This window comes from Acipenser ruthenus, chromosome 34 (genome assembly GCF_902713425.1).
Source record: "Acipenser ruthenus chromosome 34, fAciRut3.2 maternal haplotype, whole genome shotgun sequence".
NCBI classification, from domain to species: Eukaryota; Metazoa; Chordata; class Actinopteri; order Acipenseriformes; family Acipenseridae; genus Acipenser; species Acipenser ruthenus.
Window position 1 is genome coordinate 3,347,849 of NC_081222.1, and position 18,860 is coordinate 3,366,708.

Sequence of the window (18,860 nt, forward strand, 5' to 3'; positions counted from 1 at the left end):
CAGAGAGTGGTGAGGGGATGGAATGGGTTACCTAGTCATGTTGCTGAAGGAGACTCTTCTTCACACAGAGAGTGGTGAGGGGATGGAATGGGTTACCTAGTCATGTTGCTGAAGGAGACTCTTCTTCACACAGAGAGTGGTGAGGGGATGGAATGGGTTACCTAGTCATGTTGCTGAAGGAGACTCTTCTTCACACAGAGAGTGGTGAGGGGATGGAATGGGTTACCTAGTCATGTTGCTGAAGGAGACTCTTCTTCACACAGAGAGCGTGAGGGGATGGAATGGGTTACCTAGTCATGTTGCTGAAGGAGACTCTTCTTCACACAGAGAGTGGTGAGGGGATGGAATGGGTTACCTAGTCATGTTGCTGAAGGAGACTCTTCTTCACACAGAGAGTGGTGAGGGGATGGAATGGGTTACCTAGTCATGTTGCTGAAGGAGACTCTTCTTCACACAGAGAGTGGTGAGGGGATGGAATGGGTTACCTAGTCATGTTGCTGAAGGAGACTCTTCTTCACACAGAGAGTGGTGAGGGGATGGAATGGGTTACCTAGTCATGTTGCTGAAGGAGACTCTTCTTCACACAGAGAGTGGTGAGGGGATGGAATGGGTTACCTAGTCATGTTGCTGAAGGAGACTCTTCTTCACACAGAGAGTGGTGAGGGGATGGAATGGGTTACCTAGTCATGTTGCTGAAGGAGACTCTTCTTCACACAGAGAGTGGTGAGGGGATGGAATGGGTTACCTAGTCATGTTGCTGTAGGAGACTCTTCTTCACACAGAGAGTGGTGAGGGGATGGAATGGGTTACCTAGTCATGTTGCTGAAGGAGACTCTTCTTCACACAGAGTGGTGAGGGGATGGAATGGGTTACCTAGTCATGTTGCTGAAGGAGACTCTTCTTCACACAGAGAGTGGTGAGGGGATGGAATGGGTTACCTAGTCATGTTGCTGAAGGAGACTCTTCTTCACACAGAGAGTGGTGAGGGGATGGAATGGGTTACCTAGTCATGTTGCTGAAGGAGACTCTTCTTCACACAGAGAGTGGTGAGGGGATGGAATGGGTTACCTAGTCATGTTGCTGAAGGAGACTCTTCTTCACACAGAGAGTGGTGAGGGGATGGAATGGGTTACCTAGTCATGCTGCTGAAGGAGACTCTTCTTCACAAAGAGAGTGGTGAGGGGATGGAATGGGTTACCTAGTCATGTTGCTGAAGGAGACCCTTCAAACAGAGAGTGGTGAGGGGATGGAATGGGTTACCTAGTCATGTTGCTGAAGGAGACTCTTCTTCACACAGAGAGTGGTGAGGGGATGGAATGGGTTACCTAGTCATGTTGCTGAAGGAGACTCTTCTTCACACAGAGAGTGGTGAGGGGATGGAATGGGTTTCCTAGTCATGTTGCTGAAGGAGACTCTTCTTCACACAGAGAGTGGTGAGGGGATGGAATGGGTTACCTAGTCCTGTAGGAGAGGCTGAAGGAGACGCTTCTTGATTGGGGCAGGGTTTGATCATTAAGCACCAGTAGGCTCTCTGGTGCTAAACTTTCAAAACAATTTAGCACCAATTTTCAAAACGCTTTGCACCCCTGCTTAAGTGAGCACTGACACTTTGTTTCTGAATCTGGGTGTTTGATTCTGTCCCTCACTGGGTTTCTTTGGCTTACTAAAGCCTATAGTCATCTATGAGCTGTTCCCTTGTGACTACAGCCATGCTTGAGGCTGTTTCCATCACTGACAGGGCAAGAGTACATTATGCAAATTCGATATTTGACTGTGTCACTGGTGATAAAGTTCTAGAGGTATTGCAGGTGAAAATACCCGAGTGTGTGTGATCTGTGATGTATGGAGAGCTTTCAGTAATATCCCATTGTCCTGCCCGAGTGAGGAAGGCATGGTGATTTCAGCATGTCAGAGCCACAAGATAGCCATACAGGCCATTTTACTCATGAGTGGAGTCTGAGACCTAGAACAGCATTTTCACACCATGGAAGCCAACTTGTTATTCATCTGCGGTTTGATGGATTGAGTTTTAAATGACAGAGTTAATCTGAAATGCTCAAAACTAGGGTTACCAGACGTCCCAGGAAAACTGAATTTTCCTAACCTGGCTCTTTGTATATTTAACATGTTTTGATCAGGCGACAAAAGTGTGAAAACAGTGAATTGTTGTGATCTGCAATAAACACACCCGATGTTTAAATTTTCAATTAAGATTGTGTTATTATATATAGTCATTTTAACTGCTTCAGAGTTGCTACAGCATCCATGAATTGAAGGACAACATCTTGTTTTTTCAGTCTGGTAATCTGGTAACCTTACTCAGAGTAGTTGTCATTTAAATTCTGCAGAACAGGATGAGCAGTGCTAGCCCCTGTAGCAGGAAAACAAATGTACTTGGTGGTCTAGTGGTTAAAGGAAAGGGCTTGTAACCAGGAGGTCCCCGGTTCAAATCCCACCTCAGCCACTGCCTTGTGTGACCCTGAGCAAGTCACTTAACCTCCTTGTGCTCCGTCTTTCGGGTGAGACGTAATTGCAAGTGACTCTGCAGCTGATGCATAGTTCACACACCATAGTCTCTGTAAGTCGCCTTGGATAAAGGCGTCTGCTAAATAAACAAATAATAATAATGATAATAATACCAGGAGGTTGCGTCAAATCCTGGCTCAGCCACTGACTCACTGTGTGTGTGACCCTGAGCAAGTCACTAAACTTCCTTGTGCTGCAATTTTTGGATGAGATGTAAAACCGAGATCCTATTGTAAGTGATTCTGCAGCAGCAGTTTTTGATGAAAGCGTCTGCTAAATGACTAATTGATAATAGGATCAGATGAGCATGTCTATAATATACACATTCTAATGTTAAGTCCTGAAAGCTGTTTGACACTACAGTGGATTGTGATGTCAAAGACAGCATTTATTTTTACAACAGTATTGAGAAAAACTAAAAAGTCAACAGTGTGTACAGTGGTCCCAAATTAACAGAAAACCAACAAGCATGTTGTATAATTACTAAAAAACGTAGTTTGATATATATATATATATATATATATATATATATATATATATATATATATATATGGAAGTCAGATGGTTGTGCTGTATCTAATGTGGAGGGGCTTTGCAATGGCACTGTGATTAATTAATTTAGTCACATTAAATCATGCTTTACACTGATGCGCCTTTGCCATGAAGAAAGTTCAATAAAAGCAAAAGATCTGTGGGTAGCAATGTTAGGCACTCTTACAGTCTGCTGATTAAATGAATACCACAATAAAGGATATCCATTATTTAGAATGGATTACCATACCACGTACTGTAGCAACGGTCATTTATTTTCACACGCAGCGTCTGGTAGTCTGGCGCCATCTACCGGTAAGAACAAATAACGCCTATACAGTATTTGCTTAAATTATTAATTCAGAGCAAATTGGGCGTGTGAGTGGCTTTAGCCACAGACGAAAACGTGAATTACAGGACAAGTATCTTGGGAATAGAAATGCTAGCCAGGCAGCTGCTATTCAAAGGTTAGCCAAACGCTGGTCGGTGTTTAAAGACATTAAAACCGAATATGTATGTCAGAGGTAAACACGTGCACTGCAGGAAACGACACAGCGGCTGGCGTTTTCTCAAATTACATATAGCAAAAACGAACGTAGATTTGAAATCTGAAAAAGTATTAGTCCTTATTCTTATCTTATAATTTATATTGCATCACACTAAAAAAAATGTCCTGTGTATCTATTAACTGAAAAACAACTGAATCCATCAACCAATAGGATTAGGAGTCGAGAAGCGACAGTTGACGCCAACGGCAAGCGTCGTTTGAACGCTTCTAACGTATACTCGCGTTCTGAATGGCTTTATCCACGCCAAATACTTCGATTAAAACTTATAATGCAGGATTTTAATCTGGCAAGGACAAGCAGCGAGGCTGGTAAGATTGTGAAGAAGTACTTTTTTTTCAGATAATGTCTTTGTTGTGTAATTTCAACTCAGTCAGCCTCGGTTAACGCGACACCCCACGGGGATGACAATAGTAGGCCTTGGCTTTTTCCATCCACCTTTGAAGCTCGGTAAAAGTTATGCCAATAAGAAAATAAATGCGACAAACGCCATGGAAAACGGTTTAAGTCGACTTTTAAGAAGTTTTTACTCGTGTGACAAGCTCCCTCGCTAGAGGTGGTTTGAATTTTTACTCCTAACGCCCTTCTTGGCATTCCAGTGACGTCAGATTGTTTAATGCGCATGCTCCAGTGATAAAAAAAAAACAAGTTGGCAGACACGGAGCAAATAAGAAACACAATTATTCTTACAATTGCGGTACTGAACGAATATGATGATGTCTCTGCACTTGATCTGTTTAAGTTTTAAGTTCAAAGTTTCTACCCATGCATTTCAATTAAAAAAAAGGTCTAAAAAAAATGCAATTTTGTTTAATAAAACCATGGCAAAAAACAAACAAAACTAAACTAAACAAAAAAAAAAAAACAAGCTAAGAACATAAGAGCAAGAAACGTTTTAGCACAAATCAATCTATCTATCTATCTTGTCTATCTATCTATCTATCTATCTATCTAGTCTCTCTCTATCTAAATCTATAAAATGTGAAAGAAATTGACCTTTTTATTTTATGTTAGACTACTGATAAAGTGGTAGAAACTTAATTTCCTGCAGTGTGAGTTGTTTGAATGTGTATTATGCTATTAAACTGTACTTTTGAAATCATGAATTTGTTTTCTATGAACAAGTAGTCTGCTCCCTGACTATTTTAGGGAATCCTTCTGAATCATATTATACTTTAATTCAAATCATGTGATGAATACTATCCATATATGGACTTATCAGGGGTTTCCCCAAATATAAACCAATCAGATGAATCAGTATTTTTTATTTCATTTTACCGTGGCACTGCCAAAAATGTACTGATTTGCCTGACAATCACACAAGCAAATCTTATAGAATGCGTCACCTTTTGATAAAAATATTAATTTAAAATAAATGACTCAGTAAACACCCCCCCTCCCCTCACCTGCGATTTGTAAATGGGAGAACTGTCAGCATTATTTTGTATCATTTCGGATGTACGCAATAATAACACAAACTGAGAAATAATGTCAGAATTTGTTAATCTTTTCATAATCAGTAATTTTTTTCTCCCATTTTAAAACTCGGCTTTTGATTGGCTGATCTGGGGCCACTAGTCTCCTCAAGTCATATTTTTTGCGAATAACCTGAAAACGTAGCAACACATGCAAATTAGGTTATGACATCACGAAATGTCACAGGGAATTCCCTTGGACTCTCTAGAATTTGTAGTGGATGGAAAACCTTTTTTTCGTCCTTATGTTGCTACTATTTTTTTTTTAGCAATTTTACCAAGTAACCTGCTCGATAATTGGATGGAAAACACACTAGTGTTGACTTATCCGCGTTAACCACGGGTGCACACTAGCCATGGCATTAACATGCATATAAGTAACAGAACTCACACCTTTACAGTATTACGGTATTTACAAGTTTATTTTTAGTTAAATGTCCTTATGAAAACGGTTTAAAGACCTGCAGTGAATGAATCAATTACAGTATACAGTACTGTACAAACTCGTATGGTTCGATTGAAATAAGAATTAATAAAATAACTAGAGTTATTTTTACGAAAAACAATCCAACCAAGAAAACTGTTGGCTATACTTTTAGGTATTGGCTTGTACTGTCTAATTTGACGACTTAAATAGTGAAAGTTAACAAATGTACTTCATACAGAATTAACTCGGTGAACAAAAACAATAATAAACAACTTACAGTTTCACACAGAAATCAAGCATTGTCGATTGTTTCGCATGCAAAAAGACATGGTTTGAAAGTTCTGCTGACAAGCTTGTTAACCCGAATAACCTGAGCTTTAAAACCAATTAAAGGAGAAGTAATTTTTCACTTCTCACGCATTATGAACTGACACTGTGACCAGCTGCACTTGGTAGTTGTGTTTGAATGAATGAACGATCCGTTTCCAGTCAGAGGTCAGTCACATGAAACGACAGTGTTGAGTTATCCACTAATCTTTTTAATAGTTTTTATCCCTTCGGTACCTGTAATAAGTGTCGCGTTAGGAGTAAAGCACGGTGTCAAATTAAAAGAGGCAGGATGAATATATTTTATATGGAGAAAATTCGGGACCTAGACTGTCTGTCGAATTAAGCGAAGGTGTCGAGTTATCCACCAGTCGAGTTAACCGAGGCTGACTGTATATCTGCTACCTACTTTTTTATTATTCCGTTTCTCCCCTGTTTAGGAAATAACTCTCTTACTATTGTTTATGATCTTGATAACCATGTGTTTAATATGTGTTTTTTTAACGTTTCCGCCTCAACATGTCTCACTCAGAAGATTCAATCTCAGTTATCGTGCCGGCCACCACTAGTCAAGAACTGAGCCAGCACGGCAAGACTTTGATCTCCGAAACTGAGATAGCCATGGGCCAGTATTGTCCAGACAACATTCACGGAGACAACCAGGAGTTAGCTCAAAGTGGCGGAGAAAAGATTGAAACCACGATTCTCCTGCGTTCGCCTGGGCTCCCTTCAAACTGTCAAGGCCCGTACGTCTTCCAGGACGCTCAGGAGAATGCAGGAGACCCCCGGACAGCCCCGTCCTACTATGACATCACCCTTATGGAGGAGAAGCTGCAGCCAGTAGAGCAGCAGCTCCAGTACCTTCTGAAGAAGGCAGAGGAGTTTCAAACGCATCTCGTCTACAGGTCATTTATTTTTTATTCATACATTTAAAATACTTTTTATTTGCATATTTTAACAAATATCACACAGTCACTATTGTATTCCAAGTCCAATATCACATAAAGTCTGCGATGTGCAGGATTATTATCACTCTTTACATATCAGGGGCTTCAGAAAATGGGTAAGTCAGATATAAATAGCTGATCTATATATAGCATAGCAGATATTTTTTCTTCAATCTCTTGCAACAAAACTTGATCAAAAGAATTGTATTTTTCTTTTTTTTTTTTAAATTTAGTCGTTGCCAATTAGTTTTTATTATTTTCTCCGCAATTTGAATTGCCCAATTATTTTTAGGCTCAGCTACCACCCCTGCGCTGACTCGGGAGGGGCGAAGATGAACACACGCTGTCCTCCGAAGCGTGTGCCGTCAGCCGCCCGCTTCTTTACACTCTGCAGACTCACCGTGCAGCCGCCTCAGAGGACAACGCAGCTCTGGGCAGCTTACTGGCAAGCCCGCAGGCGCCCGGCCAGACTACAGGGGTCGCTGGTGCGCGGTGAGCCGAGGACACCCTGGCCGACCTAACCCTCCCTCCCCCCGGACAACACTTGGCCAATTGAGCGCCTCCCCCTGGGAGCTCCCATTCACGGTCGGCTGTGGAATAGCCTGGACTCGAACCGGCGACGTCCAGGCTATAGAGCGCATCCTGCACTCTAGCGAGTGCTTTTACTGGATGCGCCACTTGGGAGCCCCTCAAAAGAATTGTATATTATTTAAACACATTTTGCTGACAGTGTCACATTGTCAGGCTCAAAAACGCATGACGTACGCCAGAACGACAAAACACGTGAATATTCCCAAAATTAACACCATTTGCTTAAGACTTCTCGTGCATTCACTGCATGTGCAACATGCAGAGATGTGGCTATAAAAGTGGAGGGTTCTCAGCTTGCATGTCTTATTGATGCTCACTGTAGACACATTTGAAGTTATGCCTAGACTTACCGAGGCTCAACGGAATAATGCTATTGGACATTTGGGAACCAGAATCTCAGTCTGCCATGACATGGCGTCTGAATGTTTCCCAGAGCACTATAGGACGACTTTGGCACTGATACCAGCAACGTGGAACAACACTTGACCGCCCAAGATCCGGTAGACCATGTGTGACGACAGCAGCCCAGGACAGATTTATACGCCTGACAGGTTCACCACTGCAGCCTCTACAACATCTGCAGTACCAGGCATGCATAGAATTTCCACCAGACTGTCAGAAACCGCCTACGGGAGGCAGGTATCCGAGCAAGAAGGCCAGTTAGAGGAGTGATTCTTACACCGCAACATCGTCGACAACGACTTCACTGGTGTCATGATCACAGAATATGGCCCATACAAAGATTGAGAAACGTGGTGTTGAGTGATGAATCCAGATTTCTGCTTCGACATGCAGATGGAAGAGCCCGGGTACACAAGCGACGTCATGAACGTTTTGGGGCCAGCTGTGTGCGACAGGTTGACAGATTTGGTGGTGGGAGTGTCATGGTGTGGGCGGCAATCACAGAATTATTATTATTATTATTATTTATTTCTTAGCAGACGCCCTTATCCAGGGCGACTTACAATCGTAAGCAAAAACATTTCAAGCGTTAATACAAGTAATACAATAAGAGCAAGAAATACAATAACTTTTGTTCAAGCAAAGTACAAGTTTGACAAACCACAATTCAATAATACAGCAGGTAATAGTGATAGTTACATCAGGATATGATATGAGTATTCTGAAGTACAGGATTAAATGCAGTAAAATAGGGGGCTGATAAGAGCAAAATAAAGCACATTTACATGAAGGGTGATAGTGTCCCAGGATACAAACAGAGGAGTTCTACAGGTGCTCTTTGAAGAGGTGAGTCTTAAGGAGGCGCCGGAATGTGGTCAGGGACTGGGCAGTCCTGACATCTGTAGGAAGGTCATTCCACCACTGCGGAGCAAGGGTGGAGAAGGAGCGGGCTTTGGAGGCAGGGGCGGAACCAACTTTGTTCACGTTCAAGGCAACCTGGCAGCTCAGCGCTATTGTCATGAGATCATACGGCTCGTGATCCCATTCATGAAGCATCGTAACGTCACTTTCCAACATGACAATGCACGACCGCACACAGCCCAGACCACCACAGCTTTCCTCACTCAGACCAAAGTTCAAGTGCTTCCCTGGCCGTCTCGATCACCAGATCTGAACCCCATTAAGCATTTGTGGGACGAGCTTGATCGACGTGTGCGACGACGTCACCCCGAGGCACAGAGGTCACAAGGACTTTTCCAGGCACTTGAGCAGGAGTGGGTTGCCATTCCCCGGCATGTTATCCAGGCTCTGATTCGATCCATGGACAGGAGATGTCAGGCCGTCATCGATGCCAATGGTGGGCATACCCGTTACTGATTTCTGTTGACGTTGAACTTTGTTTGACCTTTGAAAGTGACTTTATTGAATGTCTTAATGATTTCTGTACAGGTCAGGTTAAGGTTCTTTGGAACTGTCTATTTTACTGTGAAAACTGCCATACTAATGCTATAAAAAGTACATTCAAAACACCTATACATTTCTTTTTTTGATAAATATTAGTGTGGGGGCAAATATTGCACAATTCAAACAAAAGCTGCTTGAAATGTTTTCGTAATTTATAAGCGACCATCTCAGCACATATATATATATATATAGGATAATCTGAGTCACTATCATTCGAGTCTGAGTCACGAGTCCTTGAAACAAACTCAAATCAATTTTCATTAAACTAGTGGTAGCAGTGGGGGAACAGTTTACCTAACAGACGTTGTCTGATATCCCTCAGGAAAAATGCAAAAAAAATGCAAAAAAAATACAAAAAAAATGAATTTGATTTATTTTTTCTAGCTAGATTATTCTATTCGCATGCCTTTTTCTACTTGTCTGTCACCATCTTCTTTTCTTTTGGAATTGGAATACTGTTTGAATGTACCTGAAGTTTATAAATAAGCTTCAAGTTCAAGTTTGTGGACATTGTTTTTCACTTTGATAGAAGACGTGATCTGGACTATAGAGCCGGTGTAGTGTTAGTGGTACATCATTAGAATGTGGAACGTGTACCAAAACTTGACCCCTGTAATGTAAGAAAGTGGTATGCTGTCAGATTTTGGCACAGTTGCAATTATTTGTGATCTGATGGGTGTTTTCCTATTGTAAAAAAGAAGTAATTTACCTTTAATTAAACATTATTTTTTTTGCAAACTTAAACTGGGAAACAGACAATCACTATATATATATTTATATATACATAGTGTGCTCCATTTACAAAGCAAGCCCTTTATACTGCAGAACTAGTTACAAGACAGCAGATCAGGTTTGAAAGTATAATTCACATGTAGCTGCTGCTGTGTTGTTTTCCCTTTCCTGCAGCCGAGATCGCATGCACAAGGAAGACTTTGCCCGGGCAGTGCCCACCTTCCTGAAGACGTGCCAGCCGTACTTTGGGTACCTGGAGTCTACGGCCCGCAGCTTGCTGCCCGAGTGCAGACCCCTGCCTGAATACATCAAGAAACGGGTGAGGAACACTGCCACTGAGCAAACACGTACCCGTAGGGGATCCTAATAGAGGCATGGTAGGGGCTTCTGTTCAATCTTCTAGTGACTGGTTTCCAGACCCTGATTAGCACTAATCTTGGGCTACCTGACCTGAGATAACACAGTATCAAGATTAGTGCTGATTGGGGTCTTGTGAAACCAGTCATCTGCGTTTAAACTGCAGGATTAAACACATTTTGTTAAAAGACTGCTACATGTCTATATGTGTGTGCAGCACTGTATATGGAAAAGACTGAAGAAATATTGACTACAGTAGTCCCTCGCTAAACCGGACATGTTGGGAGACAGACAGGTTGTCCTAAAAAACATGCATGTGTTCTCTGTACACATTACATTATGTAAAAATCTAAATCTGTACAGTAGGCCTATACAGTATACGGCACAATGGTGTCTATGTGCGAGGGGCTGCTGTACGAGATAAACTGGCCAGCACACTTAGTATTATGTCATGTTTAAACGTTTAACATCTGCATGCTCTTAAATTAGGCTGTGTCTAGATTAAGCTCAGGAATGTGTTTTTGAGCTCAAGCTGCTATGGGGAGTCTTGCATCACTGAAAGTGTATGGGTGTGGTGCAGTGCGTTGTGTAACAGGCTGTCTGTCGCTGTCCTCCTGCAGCTGCTGCAGTTCTCCCAGCAGCTCTCCAGCAGCCTTGAGCACCTGGTGTTGATGTACGCCTCCTTCGACTTCATCTCACTGGAGGAGACTGACCCCTGCAGGTACGCCGCTGCCACTGCGCCCTTAACCAATTCAATTCCAATGGAAGCCATCGGTGCTACACTTCCGCCTGTGACTGAGTTAACAGGACAGGACTAGGTAACACTGCTCACAAGGGTTCGATAACCTGACACATGGAACTGCAGTTATATACCTGTACAGCAGGGGGCCCCTGGGGGCCACAGGTTGGTTTCAGGGGGGCCAGAACACATACAGAAGTGTTCTCTTCCAAACGACCCGGACAAAGAAATGTTATACGAACACTTGGGGTTATTCTGAATATAACATTAACATCCGCTCATGCCTGTACTAACAGCACATTATGTACCATTATACAACAAAAGAGGGCGATTGTAAGAACAAAATAGGCAATTATATTGATGCACTTTATATTTTTCAATAAAAAAATTAATAAAAATGCAGGATTTCTGTCAATGTATGGTTTTACAGTAGAAGTTCTTGATATACTGTCTTCCCCCTACATAAATAAAATAAACCAGACCGCTCCCACTCACCTTTATAGGCAGATTTAAGTTGCATCTGCAGACAGCGTACCACGACCACGTAGGGTTATGCGGAGCGGTTTCTCAAACATCATAGAAACGACATTGAACATCATGAAAGCATTAGTACTTCTGCCAGTACAAACGAACACCCTCTCTCACAAAAGGAATCCAAATCTGGATTTCGGGTGGGGGACCTCTGTCAGCGTGCTTAATGTCATAGGGGCCTTGAGACTAAAAGGTTTAAGAGAACACAAAGCCACTTTTTCAGGAACAGCGGCTTGAAACCTGGTTCCAGGAGATCAGGAGACCGAGTTTGAGGCAACTTTGATGTATCAAACCCAAAGTCTCCCCTGCTGTGCCGTGCAGTCCTGAAACCAAGTCCCAAGCCACAAAGTGGCTTTGTATTCCCTCAGTGTAAGTAAACCCGTGCTGTAAGGTACATGCCTACAGTTGTAATAACTGCAGCTGTACCCTTCTTCCCTGGCAGTGTCTCGTATTTCTACTGCGGGGAGGTGCAGTTGGGGCTATGGTACCACATCTCCATCTTCCGCTACTGTCGTCCGGTGCCCTACAGCGCGGCCGGGGAGCCCCCCGGCCTGTACAAGAGGATGAGGTGGAACGTGGAGGTTCTGGAGAGCGCCAACGCAGGGGATGGGAGCCCTGTGGAGACGGAGTAGTGAGTACGAGAGCTGGAGGGGGTTCAGCAGGGTCGACTTTCACACTCAACGTCATCGAGAAAGATGTATCGAGTTTGTCAAGTATAAACGATACTGTAATGTCACGATACGTATCACGATATGCAGGTTGCGATATGGCACGCATCGCGATACATGTATGATGCATAATAAGATCAAATAACGAGGGACTGTTTTGTTAAAAGAAACAGAGAGGGAGGGTATGTATTCATAGCACCTATAAGACAACACTTATCCTTCATTCAAGAACCATACAAGCTCTGTTCTGCTTTTGGTCTTGTGTCATGTTACAAATGATACATACCTTTATTATTATATGATAGCGCCTGTAAAGAAAGTAGCACTAAAAGAAGCTTTGCACCCCCATTTTAAGCTTCTTTCAGTATTTCTATACATTTGGATTTCTTACAAAGACGTATTACCCAGTCTTCTCTCTCATTTGCAATGGCAGTTACTTCCTGTGCTGCGAGTCCAAGGCCCTGGGTGTGTGGTCAATCGGTCAGTGGATCCAAACCGACCCCAAGCCAGGGGATGACGACCTGTTCTCCTGGTAAGATTTCAGGTTTGGGGGGGTGGGGAGGGTTTGTGGTTGTAACCCCTTCAGGTACACAAGAAATTGAGCGGTTGTTCAAATGGTTTCTTCTTAAAGTCCATTTGAGAGCGACTTAAGTATCACGAGGAGGAAACTGACAATTTGGATGACCGGATCCAACCCTGTTTCGTGCACCTCATTGCAAAATGAATTAAGTTGGCATTGTTTTTATTTGCGGGACACTTAAGTCTCTTGTACCTTAAAGAGTTAAGGGGGACCTACATTGAGGAAAGACCTGCTTTTTAGTATTGCACTTTTAAAAATGAAAGTTTTAAAAGTTTTCAATTTGATTAAAAAAAAAAAAAAAAATCAACTGCACAATAAGGGAGCAGTGAAAACAGCACCAAGGGTATGTAAACAGAGCTTCAAACATGACGATAGTTACAGTGCGGGGACAAATACTTGAATACCCAAACACACACTGCTTGGAATGCATTTGGTTGCAAAAATTGTGTATTTGTTCAGATAGCAGAATTTATATATGACAGATGAGCAATGCATAAACGAGGTCTGAAATAAATAGCACCCATTCTACTGTACAGAAGAGGGGTTCTCTCCTTTAACAGGTAATATTTGAGTGAGATTCTTCTATTTAATATAGCAGTATTACACAGTAAAATTGCACCCTTATTTCACCATTTGTCATGAAAAATGTGTTGAAAGCAGTGAACGAGTACAGGACATATACACAGTACAATACTGGACTCTTGCTATCAACATGGCCTAGCTAGGAATGACCCGAATGAGTGTTATGGGATCAACGAGGAAGCACTACAGTTCAAAATGAAAGCATGTTCAAACCCGTGTTTGCCCCCCCCCCAGCAGCACCAGTTTATTATTCACCATTGCAAAGCTACTGTTTAAATATCAGAGGTGACCCAAAAGAGGAGCCGACTACATGAGGAGTTACTCAAAAACCTTCCAGAATTAAAGGAATTGCCCGCCCAACACGTGCTCTGTGGTGGAACTTGGTCTTGCATTACAACCGTCCTTATTAATAACGCATGTTTCATGGTCCAAAACACTGTAATAATTGAAAGCCTGCTTCTGCCTCCTTCCTCAGGATCACGTGCATTCAGTCCCGCGGAGACTACAAGCAGCTGCTGATCATTGGGTTTGAAGAGCCCTCTCAGATCCAGGCCACTGACCTCTTTCTGGAAGTCCTGCTGAACCAGAGGGAGCAGCCGACTTTATCCCCCGGTGACAGGGGCAGCACGATGCACTGAATGCCCCTGCCAGCCTTCCTGCAAACCACACCCCACCCCACAGCTGGGTTTTTTGCACTGAGATTCGTCCAAAGAGGTGCTTGGAACCGCTGCGTGTATATATTTCTTACCAATGTTGATTTGTCAGCAGTTAGATTTGTTTAAGTAGTTGTTTCAATACACAGTAGAAAAAAATAAAATAAATTAAAAAGCAGTTGTACTTTTTATTCTTCTTAAAGCCCCCGCCTCCTAAATTGGTTACTCCTGTTGCTCTTACATAGTGTTGTAAAAATACATTGCAAATTGTCAATGCAGTATATCCTGCTGCACAAAAGTGCCTATTCTTTTTTTGATTACTAGTCCATTGAAAACACTGTACAGAAAGATTGTTTAGGAGTTTAAATGACTGATCCAGGGGCTTCTTGTGATATTACATTCCTACCTGAAACCTCTTGCACGTGAATTGTTTGCAATAGTTATTCTACGCACTCATGTTCCTCAGAGGGACTGTAAGGTATATTTGTGGCAAAATTAAAAACGACTGTTCAGTTTTTTGTGTGCTGTTGAAATATTTTTGTGTTTTAGTTTCAGTATAATTTAACATCCCAGGGGAGAGTTTGTGTTGCAAGGAGATCATATTTTGTTGGGAGTAGAATTGAGAATTTTATTTATTGCAATATATCAGTCAGGCATATAGGTTTGTATATTAAAAAACAAGAAAAATCCTCACATTAAGAAATATTTTATTCACACGCACACAAAAAAATACATAAATTAAAATGCTACAAAACTGCCACAAAAACTTCATATCAAATCTTCATATTGTTTTTCCATTATCAAGCTGCCTTTTCAATCCTAGACCTTAAAACTAACAGCTTACTGTGTTAATATGGCTAGGATTTAAAATCTAATACAAAGATGCATTATGTTTTAAAATGTAAATATATATTTTTTAATGAGGTACCATACAATCTACATTTAATCTCAGCTGTAGAACACAGTCCCACTAAATACCCACCACTAGTGCACATTAATGTCTAAAGTATAAATAAATTCACATTTTCAAAACTCACATTTTCAACTCAAAAAAGGCAGTCACATTAAAAGTGAAACGACAAATGTATAAAACCACTCACAATACAACAGTTCCCTGCATACAAAGAGTTGAAAATGACTTGCTTCCCCACAGAGACTGTGATAGCAAGTCAGAAGGACATCCAAAACATCTGCAGAACACACATCTATTTTGCCTAGCCCTGGTTAATGTAGTGAGAGTACAGAACACATCTCCAAGGACTGCTTAGCAGTCTTCCTTGCCTTTACCTTCCATCACCGGAGTAATGCCAAGAAACAAAATCCAACCACCGCTTCCACAAATAAACGACACAAAGGAAATGAGCTCATCTGTTTTAAAATGTGGAAACTATAGCAGTATGAAATGCAGAACCACAATCAAATAGAACCAGTTAAAAACAAAAACTGCAGCAAAATGAATGACCTACAGTCTACAGGGCAGGCCCTATACAAAGTTAATTTCTAATCTGAGAAACTGCCTTCGGGAGTACAGTCAAGCTATCTTAACCCCACCCCTCCTTAACATTTGAAAACTTCTTTACAAATCCAGCATTTTAAAATCCGGAAGACACAAGATACTGCATACTTGTTAACCTAAAAAAGTACCATCTAGACATCAGAGTTCAACGCAGTTTGCGCTGGGCGTATGGGAAGGATTTGGGTACCTTAAGTTTAGTGTCAACCCTCCCAAACGCATGAATCTGGTCATCTAGTAAATCAAAGCTGCTTTTTTCAACCTCGTATTAAAAACTGAAACAATTCAGAACCTGAGTAGAATTCAGTGTATCCATTCCAGACCTCTTGAGAGTCCACCTGACTTCAATTAGATCCAGGAGAGTCATGGCTGATCTGAGAACAAAGAGACTAACAGAAGCTACAGTGTGCAAGACCTGGCGTTCTCCATATTTCTCACAGTCACTTTATAGAAAAAAAAACAAATAAAATCTTACCTGTGTGCTTTTAAAACCAACACAAATCAATGCGCAAGGCAGTGGCCACCATCTTATAAGACATAGTATCTTTCCTGGTTTTTACACCAGGCAACACACAATTTTGAGTGTTGGAAATCTAGGAGCCCGTCTTAAACCTCTACCATCGACTGGAAGTAAGACGCCCATAGCGGAGTAGTTTGACATTTACAAGACGATTTGTAAACACGTTGCATATGAAAAAAAAACAAAAAAAAACACACACCACTCACACATTAACGAACAGGTTTGAATTGAGCTTTGTATACTTTGATTCCATTTAGCTTGTCCTGGGTGAGCTCCTACGGTGCATGGTTTATGAAGGGGGGGGGGGATAAAATAAAAAGACCCTTCGTTTGTCTAAGCTCCTAACACAGACATTTAAAGTATTGCAAGGCAACAAGAGCCATCCGTCCATTCCTGCACCACCATCTTTTTTGGAAGACCTTGAATCATTGCTTAAGGAGAGTTAAACTGGATTATCCAGGTTGGATGTCAGTGATGGGTCTCCAACTCTACCACAGTCCAATCCCCGTGTGGAGATGTCATGTCTTCAGGAGAGTAACTGGTCACAGAGGTGATGCTGGCCCGCGAGTCGTCCATTGGGGAAATCAGCTGCGTCCACTGGCCGATCTCTACCTCGCTGATGGTGCCCCCTTTGTGGGGCAGGAGCTGGGTTCTCTCTCCAGAGATCAGCAGGGTCTGGTTGATGAGCTGCTCGACCATGTCTGCTTTGCCGCAGCCGAGAAGGAGAAGCCGCTTCCTGGTCTGGAGCGGATGTTCATCCTTGTCACCGTTTCTCTCAGATTCACAGTCTCCTCCGAGCTCTCCCAGCTCCTTTTCAAACACATCGTCCTCATCTAGCTCCTCCTCTTCGTCTTCGGTGGTTTCCATGGCTTCGTAAATGGTGCTGAGGACTGAAGAGGGGGAGTGCTGTCCTGGGGAGATGATCATCTGTGTCGGGGGCGGAGGTCGTGGTAAGGCAGGGGGTTTCGGAGGACTAGGGGCGGCGGACATCTGCATCTTCCCGTTCGGGTCTCCTGCGAAACAGTCGACATCACTTTGGATCGTTAAAGGGCGCCTGACTGTCTTATTTTTTCTTTACACACGAGCGATGAAAAGGGTGGACATTGCTAAGACTGCTACTACAGCTACTGCTAGGGTCTATGACTGAACCCGCAACAGAAGGTGGACTTTACTAGGCGGAATGGACCACAACACAGACAGTTAAATAAGAACACACACACACACACACACACACACACACACACACAGGACAAGGCAAAAATGAAACATCAAATAAGTCTATAGAAAGGGTTCAGTGTTAGAAGCGAGGCAAAAAGAAAAAGTGTTGATCCCATTAATATGGGAAATAATCAAATACCCAAATTACGTATTTAAATATAAATAAAAAAGGTTGAGTGCTTTCGTCTTCTGGATCTGCTATGGCAACATGGCTAATATTTTGGCCTCACTCCTTGTAGACTGCACATCACCCTTTCTAGTTCAAGACAGTCTAAAAAGCAGGTAGATGAAGTCACTTGGCTGAATGTTCAAAAGGGGCAAAACACACAAAGGGTGGCATTCTAGAATGACATTTGAAATCTTCTGGAACAGTGGAAAGTATCCGCTTAGTGACCAATGGTCCTGTATGAGATGCCAGCATTTACGCAACAGGCAGAAGACACAATAGTAATGAAATAACAAAAACGTCTTTATAAAAAGCAGTTCTACCCAACTTTAAACCAAAACCCCCAAAAAAGGTTGCGTTGTATAATTGCGTCACGTGTCTCTGTGACATTTAAAAACGATTACCTTCGTAATACATTTCTTTGTGGTCGAAATGAAAGATTACTCCCCAATGCTGCATTCCCAGCAGCATTCCTCTGGAGCTGAATAGTATATATACCTCTGAGACACCGTATTTACTTATGTGCAGAAGCCTCTTGAGAATATATATACCTTAAAGTTCTGTTTGCAGGTCTTTGTGTTTCAAAAATCACCACACAAAGTTTGTGGCAGTAATATCTATTGTACTGGATTGAAAAGGTGTAAGGACATGTATTTGTTTTTACCCTGGACCATGAAATTGACCAAGTAAATCTTTAAAGAGAGTTGGGTGGTGTGTGTTGACAGTGGTGGGCAACACCGGTCCTAGAGGATCATTTTACACCAAGTAGAACAAGTGTAGGGGCTGGATAGATGGTTAAATGATTTAGACATTTAACACAGTTGATAAAATGACCTGGATGGGAAGGACCAGAATTGCCCACTCCTGATGGACCCAAGACTCATGCAATTTAATAAATGTGTGATGGGGGGCGCTCACTTATGAACATCCATTCCAGTCCACAATCTTGATCCAACCATGTCACTGACACCTAGACTAGAAAAGGATTGAAGACAGTAGCACTAATGTTGCAGACGCCTTGGTTTTTTTATGTCAATAATTCTGCAACCTTGGACTTGTCAAAACAGGACCTTCTCAAAATCAAATATGTTGATTCTCTCCATGATGTTTAAATGCTGCTGTGTGTTTAGTGCTTCTAAAACGGAGGAACCAGCTGCAGTACCCAAGATTTTCAGTGTAGGGAAGCCGGAACTCATAGGTGGTCATGCATGACACTGGTGCCATCATCCCATTCTCAAGGTGTTCCTTACTCCCTACAGTGTGCCAGTTCACCAAGGACAGTCTACAAGACAATGTGGTGCTGCTTCCCAGACATAGAGTAGGGGAGGAAATCTTGGGAGAGGGT

General features: G+C 42.2%; 1 protein-coding gene across 1 annotated transcript; it reads left to right on the forward strand.

Moving 5' to 3' along the window:
- Positions 1-3,863: 3,863 nt before the first annotated feature.
- LOC117402015 (UPF0575 protein C19orf67 homolog) lies at positions 3,864-14,241 on the forward strand. The gene is made up of 7 exons (XM_034002807.3): positions 3,864-3,934; positions 6,385-6,757; positions 10,163-10,307; positions 10,966-11,066; positions 12,058-12,246; positions 12,717-12,815; positions 13,921-14,241. The coding sequence occupies exons 1-7, from the start codon at positions 3,895-3,897 to the stop codon at positions 14,081-14,083; spliced, it is 1,110 nt and encodes a 369-aa protein (XP_033858698.3). The 5' UTR covers positions 3,864-3,894; the 3' UTR covers positions 14,084-14,241.
- Positions 14,242-18,860: the final 4,619 nt, after the last annotated feature.

Bases quoted from the DNA above. Each gene is read 5' to 3' on its own strand.
- LOC117402015 (XM_034002807.3), top strand. From the start codon at position 3,895: ATGCAGGATTTTAATCTGGCAAGGACAAGCAGCGAGGCTG. The intron at 3,935-6,384 runs GTAAGATTGTGA...TGTCTCACTCAG, and splicing joins AAGGACAAGCAGCGAGGCTG to AAGATTCAATCTCAGTTATC. The intron at 11,067-12,057 runs GTACGCCGCTGC...CTTCCCTGGCAG, and splicing joins GAGGAGACTGACCCCTGCAG to TGTCTCGTATTTCTACTGCG.